We start from the raw sequence: 21,230 nt of genomic DNA, 5'->3' as shown, positions 1-21,230 counted from the left end.
TGTGACGGTATCGGTATGATATCCCCGTCAACGTTCCCTTCTTCCCATAACGAAAATCACCCCAATATTCCACGAGGAGGGATATCCCTGGAATCGCCCAGAAAGCCACACATGAGACCAGCTTACTGCTTGAACAACACAGACTTTAATGTTATAACACACAGCTTATATGTCATTTCCAAAACTGTTACAATGACAAATCTCCGCCCCCCTCACACTGGGGCTTCCATACAGATGAGTAGGTAGACACGACGGGGCCGATGCTGAAACACATTTTCTTTAGACAATGACATCAATGACGCTGAGCACTAGCTGTACTGAATACATCAACCAGACCGCTCGACCCCGCATATAGAGAGATAATTACCACAATGAAGCAATCAGAATAATTAACCCAAGCCACTTAAACCCAGCTCTCCTTCACACAACACAATAGATCAATTAACCTTTAGAAATAGTGAGGGGACATTAGCACATCAATAACCTGGCTAGCAGGGAGCAGTAAACTGAGACATATAGGCAAATGTATCACAAACCCCACTGCCCATCTCTGTATATTATGGACCCCACTGCCCATCTCTGTATATTATGGACCCCACTGCCCCCCTCTCTGTATATTATGGACACCACTGCCCCCTCTCTGTATATTATGGACCCCACTGCCCCTCCCTGTATATTATGGACTCCACTGCCCCTCCCTGTATATTATGGACCCCACTGCCCATCTCTGTATATTATGGACCCCACTGCCCCTCCCTGTATGTTATGGACCCCACTGCCCCCCTCTCTGTATATTATGGACCCCACTGCCCCCCTCTCTGTATATTATGGACCCCACTGCCTCTCCCTGTATATTATGGACCCCACTGCCCCTCTCTGTATATTATGGACCCCGCTGCACCTCCCTGCATATTATGGACCCCACTGCCCCTCCCTGTATATTATGGACCCCACTGCCCCTCTCTGTATATTATGGACCCCACTGCCCCTCCCTGCATATTATGGACCCCACTGCCCTTCTCTGTATATTATGGACCCCACTGCCCCTCTCTGTATATTATGGACCCCACTGCCCATCTCTGTATATTATGGACCCCACTGCCCATCTCTGTATATTATGGACCCCACTGCCCCTTCCTGTATATTATGGACCCCACTGCCCCTCTCTGTATATTATGGACCCCACTGCCCATCTCTGTATATTATGGACCCCACTGCCCATCTCTGTATATTATGGACCCCACTGCCCCTTCCTGTATATTATGGACCCCACTGCCCCTCCCTGTATATTATGGACCCCACTGCCCCTCTCTGTATATTATGGACCCCACTGCCCCTCCCTGTATATTATGGACCCCACTGCCCCTCTCTGTATATTATGGACCCCACTGCCCATCTCTGTATATTATGGACCCCACTGCCCCCCTCTCTGTATATTATGGACCCCACTGCTCCTCCCTGTATATTATGGACCCCACTGCCCCTCCCTGTATATTATGGACCCCACTGCCCCTCTCAGTATATTATGGACCCCACTGCCCCTCCCTGTATATTATGGACCCCACTGCCCCTCTCAGTATATTATGGACCCCACTGCCCCCTCTCTGTATATTATGGACCCCACTGCCCCTCTCTGTATATTATGGACCCCACTGCCCCTCTCTGTATATTATGGACCCCACTGCCCCTCTCTGTATATTATGGACCCCACTGCCCCTCTCTGTATATTATGGACCCCACTGCTCCTCTCTGTATATTATGGACCCCACTGCCCCCCTCTGTGTATATTATGGACCCCACTGCCCCTCCCTGTATATTATGGACCCCACTGCCCCTCTGTGTATATTATGGACCCCACTGCCCCTCCCTGTATATTATGGACCCCACTGCCCCTCCCTGTATATTATGGACCCCACTGCCCCTCTCTGTATATTATGGACCCCAGGACTTGTGGCTATTCTGGATGATCAGTTTTGTACTGGTCCTCCGGTCGGTCCATGCACACATATAGCAGACATGCGGTCAGTCTGGGGACAATAATCTTTTTTTGTTGGGACCAGAGGAGAAGCCGTAGACATTGTACAGATCTCCGTCTCCTTCTGGAAAGTGTGTGAAAGGTCTTTTCCTGACATTCTGCTACTGGGTGGGAATTATTATCCCAGGAAAGGAGGAATTGACAAAACAATCACTTTAACAATCCAGCCGCCCTTAAAATAGAAGAAATTCTCTTTATAAACATTGTGATGAGGTCATGCAAGCCGCCATAATTCTGGGCGAGGTGACAAAGGGGGGAATGTGCCGCTTTAAAGGGACGACATTGTCAACATTGTAACATTTGTGTTCTGCTACAATGCCCCTTCTGTAGACGATAGGAAGGCAAAGTGTCTACATTGTGTCCCTTTCATCCCATAAGATCCCACAATGAGCTCTGTGTACAGATATACCATCGGAGGGCGTATGGGAATCTCAGATCATTTCATCCAAGAGGTCAGAAAGAGCGTCCTTTATAAATGACGGCGTCCGGAGATTACAGATCATCGCAATCTCTAATGAAGCCACCATAAAGAAAAATGGAAGATATATCTTCAGTTACATTGTTACATAGTTAGTCTGATTGAAAAAGACAAAGGCCCGGATTCACATACCTTGGCGCATAGTTATGCCGGCGTAACGTATCGAATATACGCTACACCAACGTAGCGCAGAGCGGTGAGCACAGTATTCACAAAGTACTTGCTCCATAATCTACGCTGGGTTCCCTCGGCATAACTCGTCGTAAGTGGCAGTGGGGGTGAGCCATGCTAATTAGGCGTGACCCCATGTAAATGATGGGCTGAGCGCCATCAAGATACGAATACGAACGGCGCATGCGCCGTCCCATGGACACTTCCCAGTGTGCATGCTCAGAATCACGTCGAAACAACTGCCTAAGATACCTCGAATCACTGCCTACGACTTGAAACGTAACCTACGACTAGCCCTATTCACGTACTACGTAAACGACGTAAAAAACGATGGCTGTGTTACCTGGTGCAGCCATTTGCATTGATGCTGCTGACTTACACCTGCTTTATGGGGCATAACTTTACGCCGGACGTACGACTTATGTATACCGTGTATATTAATTCCCCCGGGCGCAAGTACGTTTGTGAATCGACGTATCTCACTCATTTGCATATTCGAATCGTAAATCAATGGGAGCGCCCCTTGCGGCCAGCGTAAATATGCGCCCACGATATGACGGCGTAGGAAACTTACGTCGGTCAGATGAAGCACAGATACGACGGTGCACATTTACGTGGCGTATCTCGAGATACGTCAGCGTAAGTGCTACGTGAATCCGGGCCAAAAAGTCCACCTAGTTCAACCAATAAAGAGGGGAAAAAATGATACAATCCCATATACACAATCCTATACCCATAGCCACAGGTTATCCAAAAGGAAGGCAAAAACCCCAATGTATGGGCATCACCCGAAAATGTGTGATCTTTAGGGGAATACATGAGAGGTGTGTGTCTATACATAATGTATATACACATAAAACACACAGCATATGTACACCAATCAGCCATAACATTATGACCACCCAGTGGCACCCACCGTAACCCATCAGGACAATGGACTCCACTAGACCTAAGAAGGTACGCTGTGGTATCAGCCAGCAAGCCATCAGTAGCAGATACTTTAAGTCCTCTAAGTTGGGAAGTGGGGCCTCCATGGATCACACTTGTTTTTCTAGCACATCTAAGAGACGTTTGATTGGGTTGAGATCTGGAGAATTTGGGGGCCACGTCAACAATTCAAATCCGTTGTTGGGTTCCTCAAAACATTCCTGAATTCATCAAACCAGGCCACCTTCTTCCATTGCTCTGAGGTCCTGTTCTGATGTTCACATGCCCATTGTAGGCACCTTTGGATGTGGACATGGGTCAGCATGGGCACCCTGACCGGTCTCCGGCTACACAGCCCCCATACACAACAAACTGCGATGATCTGTGTGTTCTGATACCTTTCTATAAGAACCAGCATTCACTTCTTCACCAATATTGAGCTCCAGTAGCTCTTTTATTGCATGGGACTACACAGGTCAGCCTCCCCCCCCCTACCTCCATCAATGAGTCCCCCACCTCCCTCAATGGGCCTTCCATCCCCACCTCCCTCAATGGGCCTTCCATCCCCACCTCCCTCAATGAACCTTCCCCCCTACCTCCATCAATGAGCCCCCCACCTCCCTCAATGGGCCTTCCATCCCCACCTCCCTCAATGGGCCTTCCATCCCCACCTCCCTCAATGAACCTTCCCCCCTACCTCCATCAATGAGCCCCCCACCCACCTCCCTCAATGGGCCTTCCATCCCCACCTCCCTCAATGAACCTTCCCCCCTACCTCCATCAATGAGCCCCCCACCCACCTCCCTCAATGGGCCTTCCATCCCCACCTCCCTCAATGAACCTTCCCCCCACCTCCCTCAATGAGCCTTCCCCCCACCTCCCTCAATTAACCTTCCCTCTCCACCTCCATTATGAGCCTTCCCTCCCCACCTCCATCAATGAGCCTAGCCCCTCCCCACACCTCCACCAATGAGCCTTCCCTCCCCACCTCCACCAATGAGCCTCCCCCACCTTCCCTCCATCAAGGAGCCTTCCCTCCCCACCTCCATCAACAATGAGCCTTCCCTCCCCAACTCCATAAGTTAGACTACCCCCTCCCCACCTCCATCAATGAACCTACCCCCTCCCCACACCTCCATCAATGAGCCTCCCCCATTTTCCCTTCACCAATGAGCTTTCCCTCTCCACCTCCATCAATGACCTTCCCTCCCCACCTTCACCAATTAGGCTTCCCTCTCAACATCCATTAATGAGCCATCCCTTCCCACCTCCATCAATGGGCCTTCCCTCCCCCCACCTCCATCAATGAGCCTTCTCTCCCCACCTCCATCAATGACCTTCCCTCCCCACCTTCACCAATTAGGCTTCCCTCTCAACATCCATTAATGAGCCATCCCTTCCCACCTCCATCAATGGGCCTTCCCTCCCCCCACCTCCATCAATGAGCCTTCTCTCCCCACCTCCATCAATGAGCCTTCCCTCCCCACCTCCATCAATGAGCCTTCCCTCTCCACCTCTATCAATGAGCCTTCCCTCCCCACCTCCATCAATGAGCCTTCCCTCTCCACCTCAATCAATGAGCCTTCCCTCCCCTCCTCCACCAATGAGTCTTCCCTCCCCACCTCCATCAATGAGCCTTCCCTCTCCACCTCCATCAATGAGTCCTCCCTCCCCACCTCTATCAATGAGTCCTTTCTCCCCACCTCCATCAATGAGCCTACCCATTCCCCACACCTCCATCAATGAGCCTTCCCTCCCCACCTCCATCAATGAGCCTTCCCTCTCCACCTCCATCAATGAGCCTATCCCTCCCCCACACCTCCATCAATGAGTCTTCCCTCCCCACCTCCATCAATGAGCCCACCCTCCCCACCTCCATCAATGAGCCTATCCCTTCCCCACACCTCCATCAACGAGCCTTCCCTCCCCACCTCCATCATTGAGCCTTCCCTTCCCACCTCCATCAATGAGCCTTCCATCCCCACACCTCCATCAATGAGCCTTCCCTCCCCATCTCCATCAATGAGCCTTCCCTTCCCACCTCCATCAATGAGCCTTCCATCCTCCATCAATGAGCCTTCCCTCCCCATCTCCATCAATGAGCCTTCCCTTACCATCTCCATCAATGAGCCTTCCCTCCCCACCTCCAACGATGAGTCTGCCCTCCCCACCTCCATGGAGGAGCCTTCCCCCTTCCCACCTCCGTCAACAAGCCTTCCCTCCCCATCTCCATGATTGAGCCTTCCCTCCCCATCTCCATGATTGAGCCTTCCTTTCCTACCTCCATTAATGAGCCTTCCCTCCCCACCTCCATCAATGAGTCTTTGAGTCTTCCCCCCACACCTCCATCAACAATGAGCCTTCCCCCTCCCCAACTCCATAAATTATACTACCCCCTCCCCACGTCATTATAAATGAGCCTTCTCTTCATACCTCCATCAATGAGCTATCCCTCTCCACCTCCATCAATGAGCCTTCCCTGCCCCCATCAATAAGCCTTCCCTGCCCCCATCAATAAGCCTTGGCCATCCATTTCCCTGTCACTGTTTCTCTGGTTTTCCTTCTTTGGACCACTTTTGAGTTCAGATCAGGAACATCCCACAAGAGCTGCAGTTTTGGAGTTGCTCTGACCCCGTCCTCTAGACATTGGGGTGGATTCAGGTAGATTTGCGCCCTCTTACGGAGGCGCAGCGTACCGTTTTTACGCTACGCCTCCGTAAATTACCTGCGCTACGCTTCATTCACGAAGCAGTAGCTCCGTAGTTTGCGCGGGCGCTCCGTAAAAATGGCCGGCGTAAGCGCGCGTAATTTAAATGATCCCCTAGGGGGCGTGGATCATTTAAATTAGGCGCGTTCCCGCGCCGAATGTAGTGCGCATGCTCCGTCGGGAAACTTTCCCGACGTGCATTGCGGTAAATGACGTCGCAAGGACTTCATTTGCTTCAACGTCCAGCGTCATTCACGATTCACTTACGCAAACAACGTAATTTTTAAAAATCGCGACGCAGGAACGACGGGTATACTTAGCATTGGCTGCCCCTGCTAATAGCATGGGCAGCCTTACGCATAAACCGACGAACGCAAACGACGTAAAATGCGTACGCAGGGCGCGCGTAGGGTTGTGAATTGGCGTGAGTATGCAATTTGCATACTCTACGCTGACCACTACGGGAACGCCACCTAGCGGCCTGCGTAAGAATGCAGCCTACGATACGACGGCATAAGAGCCTTATGCCAGTCATATCTTAGGCTGCAGTCGGCGTATCGAGCTTTCTGAATCAGGAGCAGTCGATACGCCGGCGCAACTAAGCAATTGCGCTGCGTATCTATGGATACGCAGACGCAATTGCTTACTGAATCTAGCCCATTACAATTTGGTCCTTGCCAAAGTTCCTGAAATGCTTATACTTGCCTATTTTTTTCCACTTCCAGCACATTAACTTCGAGGACAACATGTTCACTTGCTGCCTAATATATCCCACCCACTTTTTGATGCCTTTGTAACCAGATATTTGATGTTATTCATTGTACCGGTCAGTGGTGAGAGTGTTCTGGCTGATCGGTGTATAGCAATACGGAGGGATAATGGTCGGATTATGCTCAGGGTTCAGGTGATAAATTGTTAAAATCTTTTGAACAAAATTATAACTGAAAACATATTTTTCCTGCAGCCTTATCAGGAGAGAAATATCACTTCCTCTTCATCACTTCCTTGTCTCCGGGTTGTAGACGGGAAGCGTTGGATACTGGGCTGGCCTTACATAGACATCGGAGGGTGATGGGATGGGAAGGCTGAGCTGAGGGGCATCAGGGCAGAATGTGTCCATAGACTTGTATGCTCGGTACCCTCCCAACCTTCCATGTTCATGTCTCTGTAGAACAGTGGTTCTCAACCTTTCTAGTGCCGTGACCCCTTGATAAAATTTGTGGGGACCCCTAACAGTAAAATTATTTTCGTATCGTGGGTTGTCCACACCCAAGGCAAGGCAATGGGATGAGTGGCAGTGCTGGCAGGGAGTTGGGATGAGTGGCAGTGCTGGCAGGGAGTTGGGATGAGTGGCAGTGCTGGCAGGGAGTTGGGATGAGTGGCAGTGCTGGCAGGGAGTTGGGATGAGTGGCAGTGCTGGCGGGGAGTTGGGATGAGTGGCAGGGAGTTGGGATGAGTGGCAGTGCTGGCAGGGAGTTGGGATGAGTGGCAGTGCTGGCAGGGAGTTGGGATGAGTGGCAGTGCTGGCAGGGAGTTGGGATGAGTGGCAGTGCTGGCAGGGAGTTGGGATGAGTGGCAGTGCTGGCGGGGAGTTGGGATGAGTGGCAGGGAGTTGGGATGAGTGGCAGTGCTGGCAGGGAGTTGGGATGAGTGGCAGTGCTGGCGGGGAGTTGGGATGAGTGGCAGTGCTGGCAGGGAGTTGGGATGAGTGGCAGTGCTGGCGGGGAGTTGGGATGAGTGGCAGGGAGTTGGGATGAGTGGCAGTGCTGGCAGGGAGTTGTGATGAGTGGCAGTGCTGGCAGGGAGTTGGGATGAGTGGCAGTGCTGGCGGGGAGTTGGGATGAGTGGCAGGGAGTTGGGATGAGTGGCAGTGCTGGCAGGGAGTTGGGATGAGTGGCAGTGCTGGCGGGGAGTTGGGATGAGTGGCAGTGCTGGCAGGGAGTTGGGATGAGTGACAGTGCTGGCGGGGAGTTGGGATGAGTGGCAGGGAGTTGGGATCAGTGGCAGTGCTGGCAGGGAGTTGGGATGAGTGGCAGTGCTGGCAGGGAGTTGGGATGAGTGGCAGTGCTGGCGGGGAGTTGGGATGAGTGGCAGGGAGTTGGGATGAGTGGCAGTGCTGGCAGGGAGTTGGGATGAGTGGCAGTGCTGGCGGGGAGTTGGGATGAGTGGCAGTGCTGGCAGGGAGTTGGGATGAGTGGCAGTGCTGGCGGGGAGTTGGGATGAGTGGCAGGGAGTTGGGATGAGTGGCAGTGCTGGCAGGGAGTTGGGATGAGTGGCAGTGCTGGCGGGGAGTTGGGATGAGTGGCAGTGCTGGCGGGGAGTTATGATCAGCCGACTTAGGTGCTCTTGATCAAGGTCATCTGCTGATCTGAGAACTGTAGTGGGGACTTTTAATGGCAACTACAATCACAGGTTGTGTTACTTACTGTGTCTCCGACTTTGTGGTATCTCGTAGCAGTGACGCCTATGCCAAAATCAGGAGATAGGGTCTCCAGCTCCTCCCATTTCACATTCCTCACCAGTCAGCTGACATCTAGTTTCTGTTCCCCAGCCAATGCCGTTAACTGAATGGGCAGCTGGGGAGCTGCGGTGGCTCAACGCGATTGGCACTGCGCTGACAAGCCATTCACCTCTGCAGCCAGGGGTTCGGATCCCGGTCTCAGCTACATGTGAATTGAGTTTGGTGGTCTCAGCCTGGCTCCCGGTGGGTGTGCTATGCAAGGTACGCCTGCGCTTAGTACGCCCACCCCCCTCCCACAAAGACCACCACACTTACACGCACTCGAAATTGGGTTAACACACGCACATTGACCACGCGGTCTCTAAAAATAGAGGCGAAGGACTAACGGGGCTGGTTGAGTGGGCTAGATCCTCTCACTCTGCCCCGTTGGGCTTCAAAGCGGAGCAGGTAGGGCAAGCTGTGTGGGAGGACCCCCTCACACACCCACCATTGCCACCCGGGGCATGGAGAAAGGTGGCAGATTGCCTCTGGGGGAGGCCTGCCTACTCCCAACTCCTGCAGTCTGGCTCCTCTCTCGAGTACACGCACAAAATACACTTAAAAAAAAAAAGAACTAAAAAAAAAAAAAAAAAAACTGAATGAGCAGCTGTGAAGAGGCTGAGTGGGCGGCCACGAGCCCCAGGAACTGCCCAGCTGGGTGACCGCAAAAAGGCTGGGAGAGCGGTGCAGGCTTCAGGAACAGCCCAGGATTCGGTGACCCCTGGTAAATCATCATTCGACCCCCAAGGGGGTCCCGACCCCCAGGTTGAGAACCACTGCTGTAGAAGGAAGGAGTCTCGCGTCAGCACATTGTGGGAACAGTAGTGACAGGGGAGTGCTGCAAACTCATCCATTGACTAGTCCTCTTCATCAGCGGGTTAGGTCAGAGCCCCCCCATAAATATGAGTTCATCACCTGATCATGCCAACAATGGCAACTGTCATCTCATGTCTATGGATGCCTTCATGTGAATCGGTTAATGTACCAATTCAGGGAGAAGTGTCGGGGTCTCTAGATTAATGCCCCCCCCCCCCATTCTTACCCTGCCATCAGTGCTCCACCAACACCAGTTGTGCTCTCATCTGGTTTATCTGACCCACATCCAAGTAAGGGCAAAAGCAGCATGAGGGTCCCTTTAAATGGACACCTCTCTCCCCATCTGATTGTGCCCCTTGTACTCCTCTCCTCAGAGTCACATCAAAAAAAAAAAGACGCTCTTAGTGCTTCACCTGTAAAACGTTTTATTCATCCACTCTTAAAAAATGTGACACACATTTCTCACCGCATTTCACCACGTGTGAAAGCCACAATCCAAAATATTTTTCTGGTATTCAGCAAGATGTACAGATAAAGCACTTTCAGGTTTCGTTGTTCGAGATTATGTCATCCAATAAGCCCCACCCCGACGCATTTCGTCACCGGGACACGTGACTTCCTCAGGGGCATTTTTTAAGAGTGGGTGATTTTTTTTTTTTTTTTAAAAGGTAAAACACTGAGGCCCAGATTCACAAAGAGTTACGCCGGCGTATCAGTAGATACGCCGAGGTAACTCCGAATCTAAGCCCGTCGTATGTTTAAATGTATTCTCAAACTGAGATACACTTAACCGGTTAAGCCCCGGAGCTTTAGGCAGCTAAATGCCCAAGCCAGGTTTTGCGATTCGGCACTGCGTCGCTTTAACAGACAATTGCGCGGTTGTGCGTCGTGGCTCCCAAACAAAATTGGCGTCCTTTTTTTCCCCACAAATAGAGCTTTCTTTTGGTGGTATTTGATCACCTCTGCGGTTTTTATTTTTGGCGCTATAAACAAAAATAAAGCGACAATTTTGAAAAAATTCAATATTTTTTACTTTTTGTTATAATAAATATCCCCCAAAAATATATAAAAAAAAATTTCCCTCAGTTTAGGCCGATACATATTCTTCTACCTATTTTTAGTAAAAAAAATCGCAATAAGCGTTTATCGATTGGTTTGCGCAAAATTTATAGCGTTTACAAAATAGGGGATAGTTTTATTGCATTTTTATAAAAAAAAATTTTTTTACTACTAATGGCGGCGATCAGCGATTTTTTTCGTGACTGCGACATTATGGCGGACACTTCGGACAATTTTGACACATTTTTGGGACCATTGTCATTTTCACAGCAAAAAATGCATTTAAATTGCACTGATTACTGTGAAAATGACAGTTGCAGTTTAGGAGTTAACCACAGGGGGCGCTGTAGGAGTTAGGGTTCACCTAGTGTGTGTTTACAACTGTAGGGGGGTGTGGCTGTAGGACTGACGTGATCGATTGTGTCTCCCCTATAAAGGGAATGACGCGATCGATACGCCGCCACAGTGAAGCACGGGGAAGCCGTGTTTACATACGGCTCTCCCCGTTCTTCAGCTCCGGGGAGCGATCGCGACAGAGCGGCTATTAACAAATAGCCGCGCCGTCATCCCGGATCGCTCCCCGAGCGAACCCGACCGCCGCATGTAGCGGAGGGGGTCCCGATCGGACCCCCCACCCGTTAGAAGGACAGGACGTACATGAACGCCCATGTGCCTGTACGTGCCATACTGTGGACGTACATTTACATGCGGCGGTCGGGAAGTGGTTAAAAAATGCAACACACATTTCTCACTGCATATTTTGCCCCCACGTGTGAAAGCCACAATCCAAAATACTTTTCTGGTATTCAGCAAGATGTACAGATAAAGCACTTTCAGGTTTCGCTGTTCAAGATTATGTCATCCAATAAGCCCCACCCTGACGCATTTCGTCACCGGGACACGTGACTTCCTCAGGGGCATTTTTTTAAGAGTGGGTGATTTTTTTTTTAAAAGGTAAAACACTGAGGGCCAGATTCTTGTAGAATCTGCGGCAGCGTAGCGTAATCCATTTACACTACGCCGCCGCAAATTACTGGAGCAAGTGCCGTATTCTCCAAGCACTTGGTCCGTAATTTGCGGCGGCATAGTGTTAATGGCCCGGCGTAAGGCCGCGTAATTCCACGCCGATCGAACTGCGCATGCGCCAGGCGGAAAAATAGCCCAGTGCGCATGCTCCAGCTCACAACGGAAAACATCAATGAAGCCGACGTGAGCGTCATTGACGTAAAGTCGTATTCGCGGACGACTTAGGAAAACGACGTAAAAAGCCGACGCTGACCCGACGCCATACCTAACATGGCATACGACGGACCTTCGTAAACTTGCCCCTCATATAGCAGGGGCAAGTTTACGCTTACGGAAACGTCGTAAAATCACTGCGTCGTCCGCGTGTACGTTCGGGAATCTCGCGTAAATAGCTAATTTGCATAGACGATGGGGAAAACGACGATGCGACACCTAGCGGCGGGAAAAAAATTGCTTTAAAGATCTGACAGCGGAAGAGCCTTACGCCTGTCAGATCTAATGGATATCTATGCGTAACTGATTCTAAGAATCAGTCGCATAGATACGACGGCCCAGATTAGGACTTACGACGGCGCAAATGGCGTTGCGCCGTCGTAAGCCATTTAAGAATCTGGCCCTGAGTGTCTGATTTTTATTTTATGCCGTGATTTGGAGGAGAGGAGTAGAAAAAGTACAACCATCTGGGAGGAAAAAAAACAAAACATTGAAATCCATTCTTCCGGCACCCTGCATGTAGATTAGGGGCCAGGCGCATGGTTTAGGGGGGCGGCGCCCCAGCGTCCCTAATGGAGCGGCCCCCACTGCTGCATACAGTGATGTCTCCACCCAAAAACCAACCTTTCCTGCCACGGTTCACAACTCTTGGCTTGCTCCCCCTATCTATGTGAGCCAGCCAGGAGTGGTGAAACGCGTCAAAGAGGGTTGGTTTTTTGGGTGGAGACAGGGCCGGTCCTAGGCAGGGTGCATTGCACCCAGGCACCTGCAGAGGTGGGGGCGCGGAAAAGTGCCAGAGTTCTCCCCTCCCTCCTTGTTTGTGTCCATCCAGAACTAGTGTTCTGAGCATAGGTGTGTGTCAGTCCAGAACGGATGTGAGAGTATTGGGGCAGCCCGTCCAGCCTGGCAGTGCTCGGGGGAGGGGCCACTCCTCTTCCTGACATGAGAGTTCTAGTTTTCAGTGGCTGCCGAGTGCTGATGTGCAGGAATCAATTCCTAACACTGGGAGTCTTGGATTCCGCACTGTCTCCACCAACTTCAGTTGGAATGCCTCCCCCTCCCATCCCTATCTCAGGCTGCACAGAGAGAATCGAGGTGAGTCACAGTGTACAGTGTACTGGGGGATGGCATTCCCAGCATCCCTTTACACGTGCTCTGGGCTGCCCCTGCTCTAGATGTTTTATGGCATGATAGATTGCATAGGATACACAGCCCCTGCCTATTCCTGCGCCTAGTCCATCTACAGATGTGATGTATAATGAGATGTAAAGGGGAGGGGTTAGAAAAATGACAACGCCCATGTGGGGGCGCCAGAAATATTTCTGCACCCAGGCGCCTGTGACCCTAGGATCGGCCCTGGGTGGAGACATCACCGTATGCAATCAATTCATTGCGTATTAAAAATACTGTAAGAGGAACCGAGTGGCGGGCAGCTGACATTATCATATTCTATATGGAAAGTGGAGATGTATTATAATGGCAGCACCCAGGATGTCTATGTACAAGAGGCCAGTCTTGAGCGGAGCAATGGAAATGGGTCAGTGTGTGTTCCACCTTTACTTTTGTCTAAATAAAAAAAAAGTCCTATTTATGACTATTCTGGAGGTGACAGACAGTAGATGACCGTCTTTGATCTGGTCGTTCAAGGATGGGGCGATGATCCAACCAATGGCGTAGCCAGGGCTTTTTTTCCAGCTGGAGGAACTCAGTTCCGACACCCTCAATATTAGGCCAGCAAGTAGAGGTACCCCATCAACATTTTTCTAAGGGGTCCTGTGATATGCCGTCCTTCCCCTGGATCCACCATCTATAGAATGGGGGGGACTCTGGAGATGTTCCGACCAATCATGGTGCATCCAGTAGACACAAGACTCTTGGGAATCTTACAAAACAAAAAAGTGAAAAAAACAAATCGATTTATACTTTATTTTTGTATCACAGAGAATGGAGCTCTGGTGTAAACATTCAGCACTCTCCCAACATCGATCGGCTCGTCCTTCGTAGATCGCTGCCAATATGAAGCGAGCCGATGCAGCAGGTACTGCACAGCGTGAATTGGCACAATAAACATCCATCATGAAATGCCTCGTCGGGGGTCATTATCTGGCACGCGGGACGTGGACCCCCTTCAGGAAAAGTGCGTTGTGAGCAGCGGCTGCCCACCATTGTCCACTGACTCTAAATCAGAGAGGAATTATTTCTAGTGCAGTGTGTAGGGGGGGGGGGGGGGGACACTTCATTTACGGTCACTGAAAAAATCATTTAAAAAGAGCGGAAATAATGGATTAAACAACATTGAGGGCGATTTTGTATCTAAACTTTCCCCGTAACAAAATGCCAACCGCCATCCCACAGAAGGAACAACGTGATCTGTGTGAAAACATGGGTCCGGGTCCAATCTGTATACTTACCCAAGTCTAAGCCGCTCCGGTCACGTGACCCGCTATGTCATCCAGAGAGGCTGAGAGAGAGAAAGGGTCTGAGAACGGCTGGTAAGGCCAGGAGCAGCGATATCACCCATAGGCTCCCGTTATTGGCGTACCTTCCTCTCCCCTGCAGCGTCACTGTCTGACGTGGAGGAGCCGGATCATGTGACCGGAGAGGAGTTGGGCTCAAAATAGGTAAGTGTACAGATCCATCTTACACAGGTAAGTGAGTGAGAGTGTGAAGAGGGGGAAGGACCATTTGTAGTTGGCTGTGCCAGAAATTCTACTGGAATAAACTCCTTTCCTCCCTCATCAGAAGTGCAGAGAACCACGTACGGAATATAATGAGCCATATATGGATTACAATGAGCCACGTATGGAATATAATGAGCCATATATGGATTACAATGAGCCACGTATGGAATATAATGAGCCATATATGGATTACAATGAGCCACGTATGGAATATAATGAGCCATATATGGATTACAATGAGCCACGTATGGAATATAATGAGCCATATATGGAGCGCAGCGAGCCACGTACTGGGCACAATGAGCCACATACTGAACGCAGTGAGCCACGTATGGAATATAATGAGCCACATACTGAATGCAGTGAGCCACGTATGGAGTGCAGTGAGCCATGTATGGAATATAATGAGCCATGTATGGAGTGCAGTGAGTCACATATGGAATATAATGAGCCACATACTGAGCGCAGTGAGTCACGTACCGAGCGCAGTCACGTACCAAGCGCAGTGAGCCACGTACCGAGCGCAGTGAACCACGTACCGAGCCACATAAGGAATATAATGCACTACATACTGAGTGCAGTGAGCCACTTATGGAGCGCAGTGAGTTATGTATGAAGCGCAGTGAGTCACGTAAGGAGAGCAGTGAGTCACGTAAGGAGAGCAGTGAGCCACGTACCGAGCCACATATGGAATATAATGCGCCACATACTGAGTGCAGTGAGCCACGTACGGAGCGCAGTGAGTCATGTATGAAGCGCAGTGAGTCACGTACCGAGCACAGTGAGCCACGTACAGAGCGCAGTGAGCCACGTACAGAGCGCAGTGAGCCACGTACAGAGCGCAGTGAGCCACGTACAGAGCCACATATGGAATATAATGAACCACATACAGAGTGCAGTGAGCCACATACTGACAACTGGTTTTTCTGGGCGTTAGGCTTTTACACATTCAGAACAGGTAACAGCATTTACCAGGGTTACTGCCAGCTGAGTCATAGAAATGTGTGACACCCTGCACCCCTGATAGAGGACACCCTGCACCCCTGACATGGGACACCCTGCACCCCTGACATGGGACACCCAGCACCCCTGATAGAGGACACCCTGCACCCCTGACATGGGACACCCAGCACCCCTGATAGAGGACACCCGGCACCCCTGATAGAGGACACCCGGCACCCCTGATAGAGGACACCCGGCACCCCTGATAGAGGACACCCTGCACCCCTTACAGAGGACACCCTGCACCCCTTACAGAGGACACCCTGCACCCCTTACAGAGGACACGCTGCACCCCTTGCCTCTTTCCAGTATAGACAGGCTGTGCCTCTCCTCTTCAGCCACTTGATGGCGCTGTGCATGTAGAGGATCAGCAGCACCAACATAAGGAATGCAGAGGATGCCAAGTAAAAAATGTGTTCCCTTTCTACCTTCACCCAGGGGTGGACTGACAACTCATGGGGCCCTCTGGCAATAGGAGACTATGGGGGCCCCCAGGCAATAGATTATGGGGCCACACAGTATACATGCACACAGAATACACACACACTGAGAAGGTACGGGAGAGGCGGGCACCTATAATCTTGGGATTTTTACACCAAAAGGATGTCGGTAAGGGACGTTCCAGGGACAGATGTAAAAAAACACAAATTTTTACATACTGTTCCTGGTTTTACTGAGGTTGGCAACCCTGATGGGGACCCCTAGTGGCATGGGGCCCTCGGGCAGTGCCGAGAGCCTGAATAGTCAGTCCGCCCCTGCCTTCACCTGCAGGAGTGCAGTGAGCCACGTCTGGAGTGCAGGGAGCCATATACTGGGTGCAGTGAGCTATATACTGACAATTATTTTTTCGGGGTGTTAGGATTTTGCACATTCAGAAGGGATAACAGCATTCACAAGGGTTATTGGCAGCTGAGTCACAGAAATCTGCAACACCCTGCACCCCTCGACCCCATTCCAGCATAGACGGGCTGTCTCCCTCTCATTCAGCCACTAGATGGTGCTGTGCATGTAGAGCAGAGGTCTCCAAACTGTGGCCCTTTGGGCACAATTCCTTCCACTGACACCAACAATAGGGCACTATATCTTTTACCGATACCAATGATGGAATACTATTCCTCCTACTAATGGGGGGAAATATTCCTCCTATTGACCACCAACCCTGAGGCCATATTTATTCTCACTGATGTCGGGCACGTGACATTTTCTGCCAATGCTCGTCACAATCCGGCCCTCCTAAAGTCTGAAGGACAATAAAGTGGTCCTTTTGTTTGAAGACCCCTGACGTAGACCAGTGGTCATCAACCCTGTCCTGCAGGGCCCACTAACAGGCCAGGTTTTATGTATTACCTTGGTGAGATGCAGTCCAGAATACTGCAGTCACTGCGCAGCAAATGATATCACCTGTGATGTATTTCAGTTATCCTGCAACCCTGGCCTGTTAGTGGGCCCTGCAGGACAAGGTTGACGTAGAGGATCAGCAGCACCAACAGAAGAAATGTTAGGGATGCCAATTTAGTTTAACTACTTCCCTCCCCCACCTGCAGGAGTGCGGGGAGCCACAGCACGGGGGGGGGAGCCACAGGCCAGAGCGCGGCGGGGGGGCCACAGACCAGAGCGCGGCGGGGGGGAGAGCCACAGACAGACAACTTATTTTTCTGGGTGTTGGGCTTTTGCACATTCAGAACAGGTAACGGCATTTGTCTGTAGCAGCATTAAGCAGGGTTATTGCCCCGCAGGTCATTGAAATCTGTGGCACCCTGCACCCCTTGCCTCCCTTCCAGCATAGACAGGCTGTGTCTCTCCCCTTCAGCCACTAGATGGCGCTGTGCATGTAGTGGACCAGCAGCGCCAACAGAAGGAATGCCGGGGATTCCAATTTAATGAACTCCTTTCCTCCCTCACCTGTAGAAGTGCAGTCAGAGATAGATATGTATCTCTGACTGCACTCAGAGGACACCCTGCACCCCTAATAGAGGACACCCTGCACCCCTAATAGAGGACACCCTGCACCCCTTCTAGGGGACACCCTGCACCCCTTCTAGGAGACACCCTGCACCCCTTACAGAGGACACCCTGCACCCCTTACAGAGGACACCCTGCACCCCTTACAGAGGACACCCTGCACCCCTTACAGAGGACACCCTGCACCCCTTACAGAGGACACCCTGCACCCCTTACAGAGGACACCCTGCACCCCTTACAGAGGACACCCTGCACCCCTTCTAGGGGACACCCTGCACCCCTTCTAGGGGACACCCTGCACCCCTTCTAGGAGACACCCTGCACCCCTTGCCTCTTTCCAGCATAGACAGGCTGTGCCTGTCCTCTTCAGCCACTTGATGGCGCTGTGCATGTAGAGGATCAGCAGCGCCAACAGAAGGAATGCAGAGGATGCCAAGTAAAAAATGTCTTCCCTTTCTACCTTCACCTGCAGGAGTGCAGTGAGCCACGTATGGAGTGCAGGGAGCCATAGAATGGGTGCAGTGAGCTATATACAGACTATTTTTTCTGGGTGTTGGGCTTTTGCACGTTCAGAACAGGTAACAGCATTTGTCTGCAGCAGCACTGGCAAAGTTATTGCCCTGCAGGTCCGAGTCATTGAAAACTGTGACACCCTGCACCCCTTGCCTCCCTTCCAGCATAGACAGGCTGTGTCTCTCCCCTTCAGCCACTAGATGGCGCTGTGCATGTAGTGGACCAGCAGCGCCAACAGAAGGAATGCCGGGGATTCCAATTTACTGAATTCCTTTCCTCCCTCACCTGTAGGAGTGCAGTCAGAGATAGAAATATATATATAAAAAAATTGGAGTGTTGGCAGATTCAGGGCAGATATCGGTGGGCACAATTATTTTCGCCGTCACCTGAGATTTTGGGGTCCCATTATTAGCCACATTTATCTCCATTGTAGACCACAACAGCAGAAGTCCTTCATTCTCTGTAAAGAATTTTCCCCAGTGGGGGGGGGGGAGAGTTCATACTCTAAAGCAGTGTTTCTCAACTCCAGTCCTCGGGGCGCACCAACAGGTCTTGTTTTCAGGCTTTCCATTATTGTGCACAGGTGATTTTATCAGTTTCACTGCCTTAGTAATTACCACAGCAGTTTGATCTGAGGGAAATCCTGAAAACATGACCTGTTGGTGCGCCCCGAGGACTGGAGTTGAGAAACTCTGCTCTAAAGTCTGTAACAGCAGCCCATGCGGCGGTCACGCCACGTCTTCACCGCACCTCTCACGAGCTCCAGGGATGCAGCTTCATGCAGCGCGGGGTCCCCGGATCTTGGCTTAGCGTGCTGTACGCACTCCTCGCCGGTCAGCGGTCCCGGGGGGGTTTAGTCAAACTGGTTGATGAAATGTTCTCTGCTGATGACAGACGAGTGGTGGAAGCGACCGCGAGAGGCAAAGTCCTCGTTCTCCTCCGTCAGCTGCGTGGTCTCCATCCCGACCGAGGCGAATGTTGGGGTCACCACATACCGCTCCCCCAGAGAGGGCTTCCGCCTGCAGAGAGGGAACGGGGAGAGATGAGAAAACATACAGCGCCGTGGTATACGTCAGAGCTATATCAATGTATAATAATAGTGTGTGACTGTGGGGGGGACATTAGAGTGTAAGCTCCTCTGTACAGAGACTGATGTGACTGTGGGGGGGACATTAGAGTGTAAGCTCCTCTGTACAGAGACTGATGTGATGTGGGGGGGAGGGGACATTAGAGTGTAAGCTCCTCTGTACAGAGACTGATGTGACTGGCTCAGTGATCTCTGTACAGCACTGCGGTATATGTCAGAGCTATATAAATGTATATTTGCATAATATAATTTTTATACATGTATTGTAGTGTTAGAAGTATCGCCTCTCACTCGGGAACTTCATGAGCCTGCACTCAGAGCTGGTCATGCATTGTTCTCAGGAGTTGGAAGCCGCACAGTGACTTTGGATATTGTTCCCATCGGTGGCACTAACCTGCAGATAGTTGCAGCCGACTGCCGTATCCAGACAAAGAAGCTGAAATTTGCAGCCGCCCCTAAGAGACAAAAATAAAATAAATCAGCATCCCCAGAGCTTGTCAATTATTGCCGATCCCAGGCCAATCATAACCAGCAGGACTGGGCTAAAGGAACGTTTTATGTCTGGAGGTTCCGTAACTACTGAACCGATATCCACCGAGCAGAGTGTCCGGTCCCAACACTACGAGGCACGAGAACCGTCCGGGGAAGAGATGTGAATAGGGACAGGAGAACTATACAGGGTATGGCGAGAAGGGACTGTGACAGGGGGGGCCCGTGTGACGGGGGGGCTCGTGTGACGGAAGGGCCCGGGGAACCCAGAATCCCTTGGAAAGGTTGGGAAACCTTTGTTTCAGCTCCCCGTGCACCTCTTATGTCTAAGTCACCCTCTGTCATCCTGGCACAGGGTGACTGAGAAAATATGTCTTGGATTACTGAAAATGGGACAGTAATATTTCTCCACAATATCTCCCAGAATAGATGTAAAGACTATTCTTGGTTTGTTTGATTCTGAACTCAACATGTTAGGTGAGAGAGCTGATCACATTGACCTCTGTACAATGTAGGAGACGGCCGACTCCTTCTGGAGCTCCTGCTATTGTGAGAAGGTGTCCTGTGTTTATACTTATGATAATGCATCATCTACTGTGTGAAGCTCGGTGACAAGTCTGACCTGTAGTGACATCCTGACGGAACAGAGTCACATCGGCTGCCCTAAGGGGTCAGTTAATTAGCTCATGTAAATTTATGTTTCTGGTTACAGGTGTATTGTTAAAGTAATATGAGCAGGAGGGGGGAACCTCCTCTTCTACTGTATATAAGACTTGTATTCTGGTTCTAATAAACAGTCCATGTTCAGCAATCAAACGAGTATCGTCGTGTTTGTGCTTGTGAGCGGTTGGAATATCTGATATCTATATTCAGACTGGGAGGAGGAAGCGGTATATGACGAAAGCGCTCAAGCTGAGTGTGGGACGTTCCGTTACAGGGGCTAACGCCATCAAAGAGTCCTCATGGGCGGTCCTATTGGGTCACAAACCCAAATAATGGTTTCCATGCACTGCACTGATGAGGCCCAACAAGCCTGACACATCCGTCTCCAATATTTGCTCTGTAGAACGGCTGTTCTGGATGTAAATTTGGCTGTTGGGGAGCAACGGAATAATTTGCATGACTCCACCCACTGTCCTGAAATGGGGAATAATCCTCTTATATTTGGGATGGAACCAGACCTGAGAATTTCTTCTGTTCCAAGAATCTTAACTGTGCTGATCCCGGGACTGAGCAGGTTACCGGGCGATTATCAGTCCCTGAACAGAGCCGCCCTCATCCAGACCTTCACACCCGACACCATCCGCATTGATCTACATGACATCACCCCAAACGCACACACCCGCCCCCCCCCCCTAAACACACCCCCCCCCTAAACACACGCACACACCCCGCCCCCCCTAAACACACGCACCATACACCCCCGCCCCCCCTAAACACACGCACACACCCCGCCCCCCCCCTAAACACACGCACACACCCCGCCCCCCCCCTAAACACACGCACACACCCCGCCCCCCTAAACACACGCACACCGCCTGCCCCCTAAACACACACACACACA

At 51.0% G+C, this 21,230-nt stretch overlaps 1 protein-coding gene across 2 annotated transcripts in view; it reads right to left on the bottom strand.

Moving 5' to 3' along the window:
- Window positions 1-18,791: 18,791 nt before the first annotated feature.
- The window catches only part of SLC12A8 (solute carrier family 12 member 8), a 46,161-nt gene continuing 43,722 nt past the window's right edge, over window positions 18,792-21,230 (bottom strand). For both annotated transcript variants that reach the window (XM_040358324.1, XM_040358325.1), the window contains 2 exons: window positions 19,572-19,632; window positions 18,792-19,109 (listed from right to left, as the gene is read on the bottom strand). In XM_040358324.1, the coding sequence (XP_040214258.1) occupies window positions 18,944-19,109; window positions 19,572-19,632 (227 nt within the window). In that variant the 3' untranslated portion in view covers window positions 18,792-18,943. The remainder of the gene's footprint in view (window positions 19,110-19,571; window positions 19,633-21,230) is intronic.

Source organism: Rana temporaria, chromosome 6 (assembly GCF_905171775.1).
Source record: "Rana temporaria chromosome 6, aRanTem1.1, whole genome shotgun sequence".
In the NCBI taxonomy this organism is placed as follows: Eukaryota; Metazoa; Chordata; class Amphibia; order Anura; family Ranidae; genus Rana; species Rana temporaria.
The sequence above is the reverse complement of the archived record's forward strand: the minus strand, read 5'-3'. Positions and strand labels throughout refer to the sequence as shown.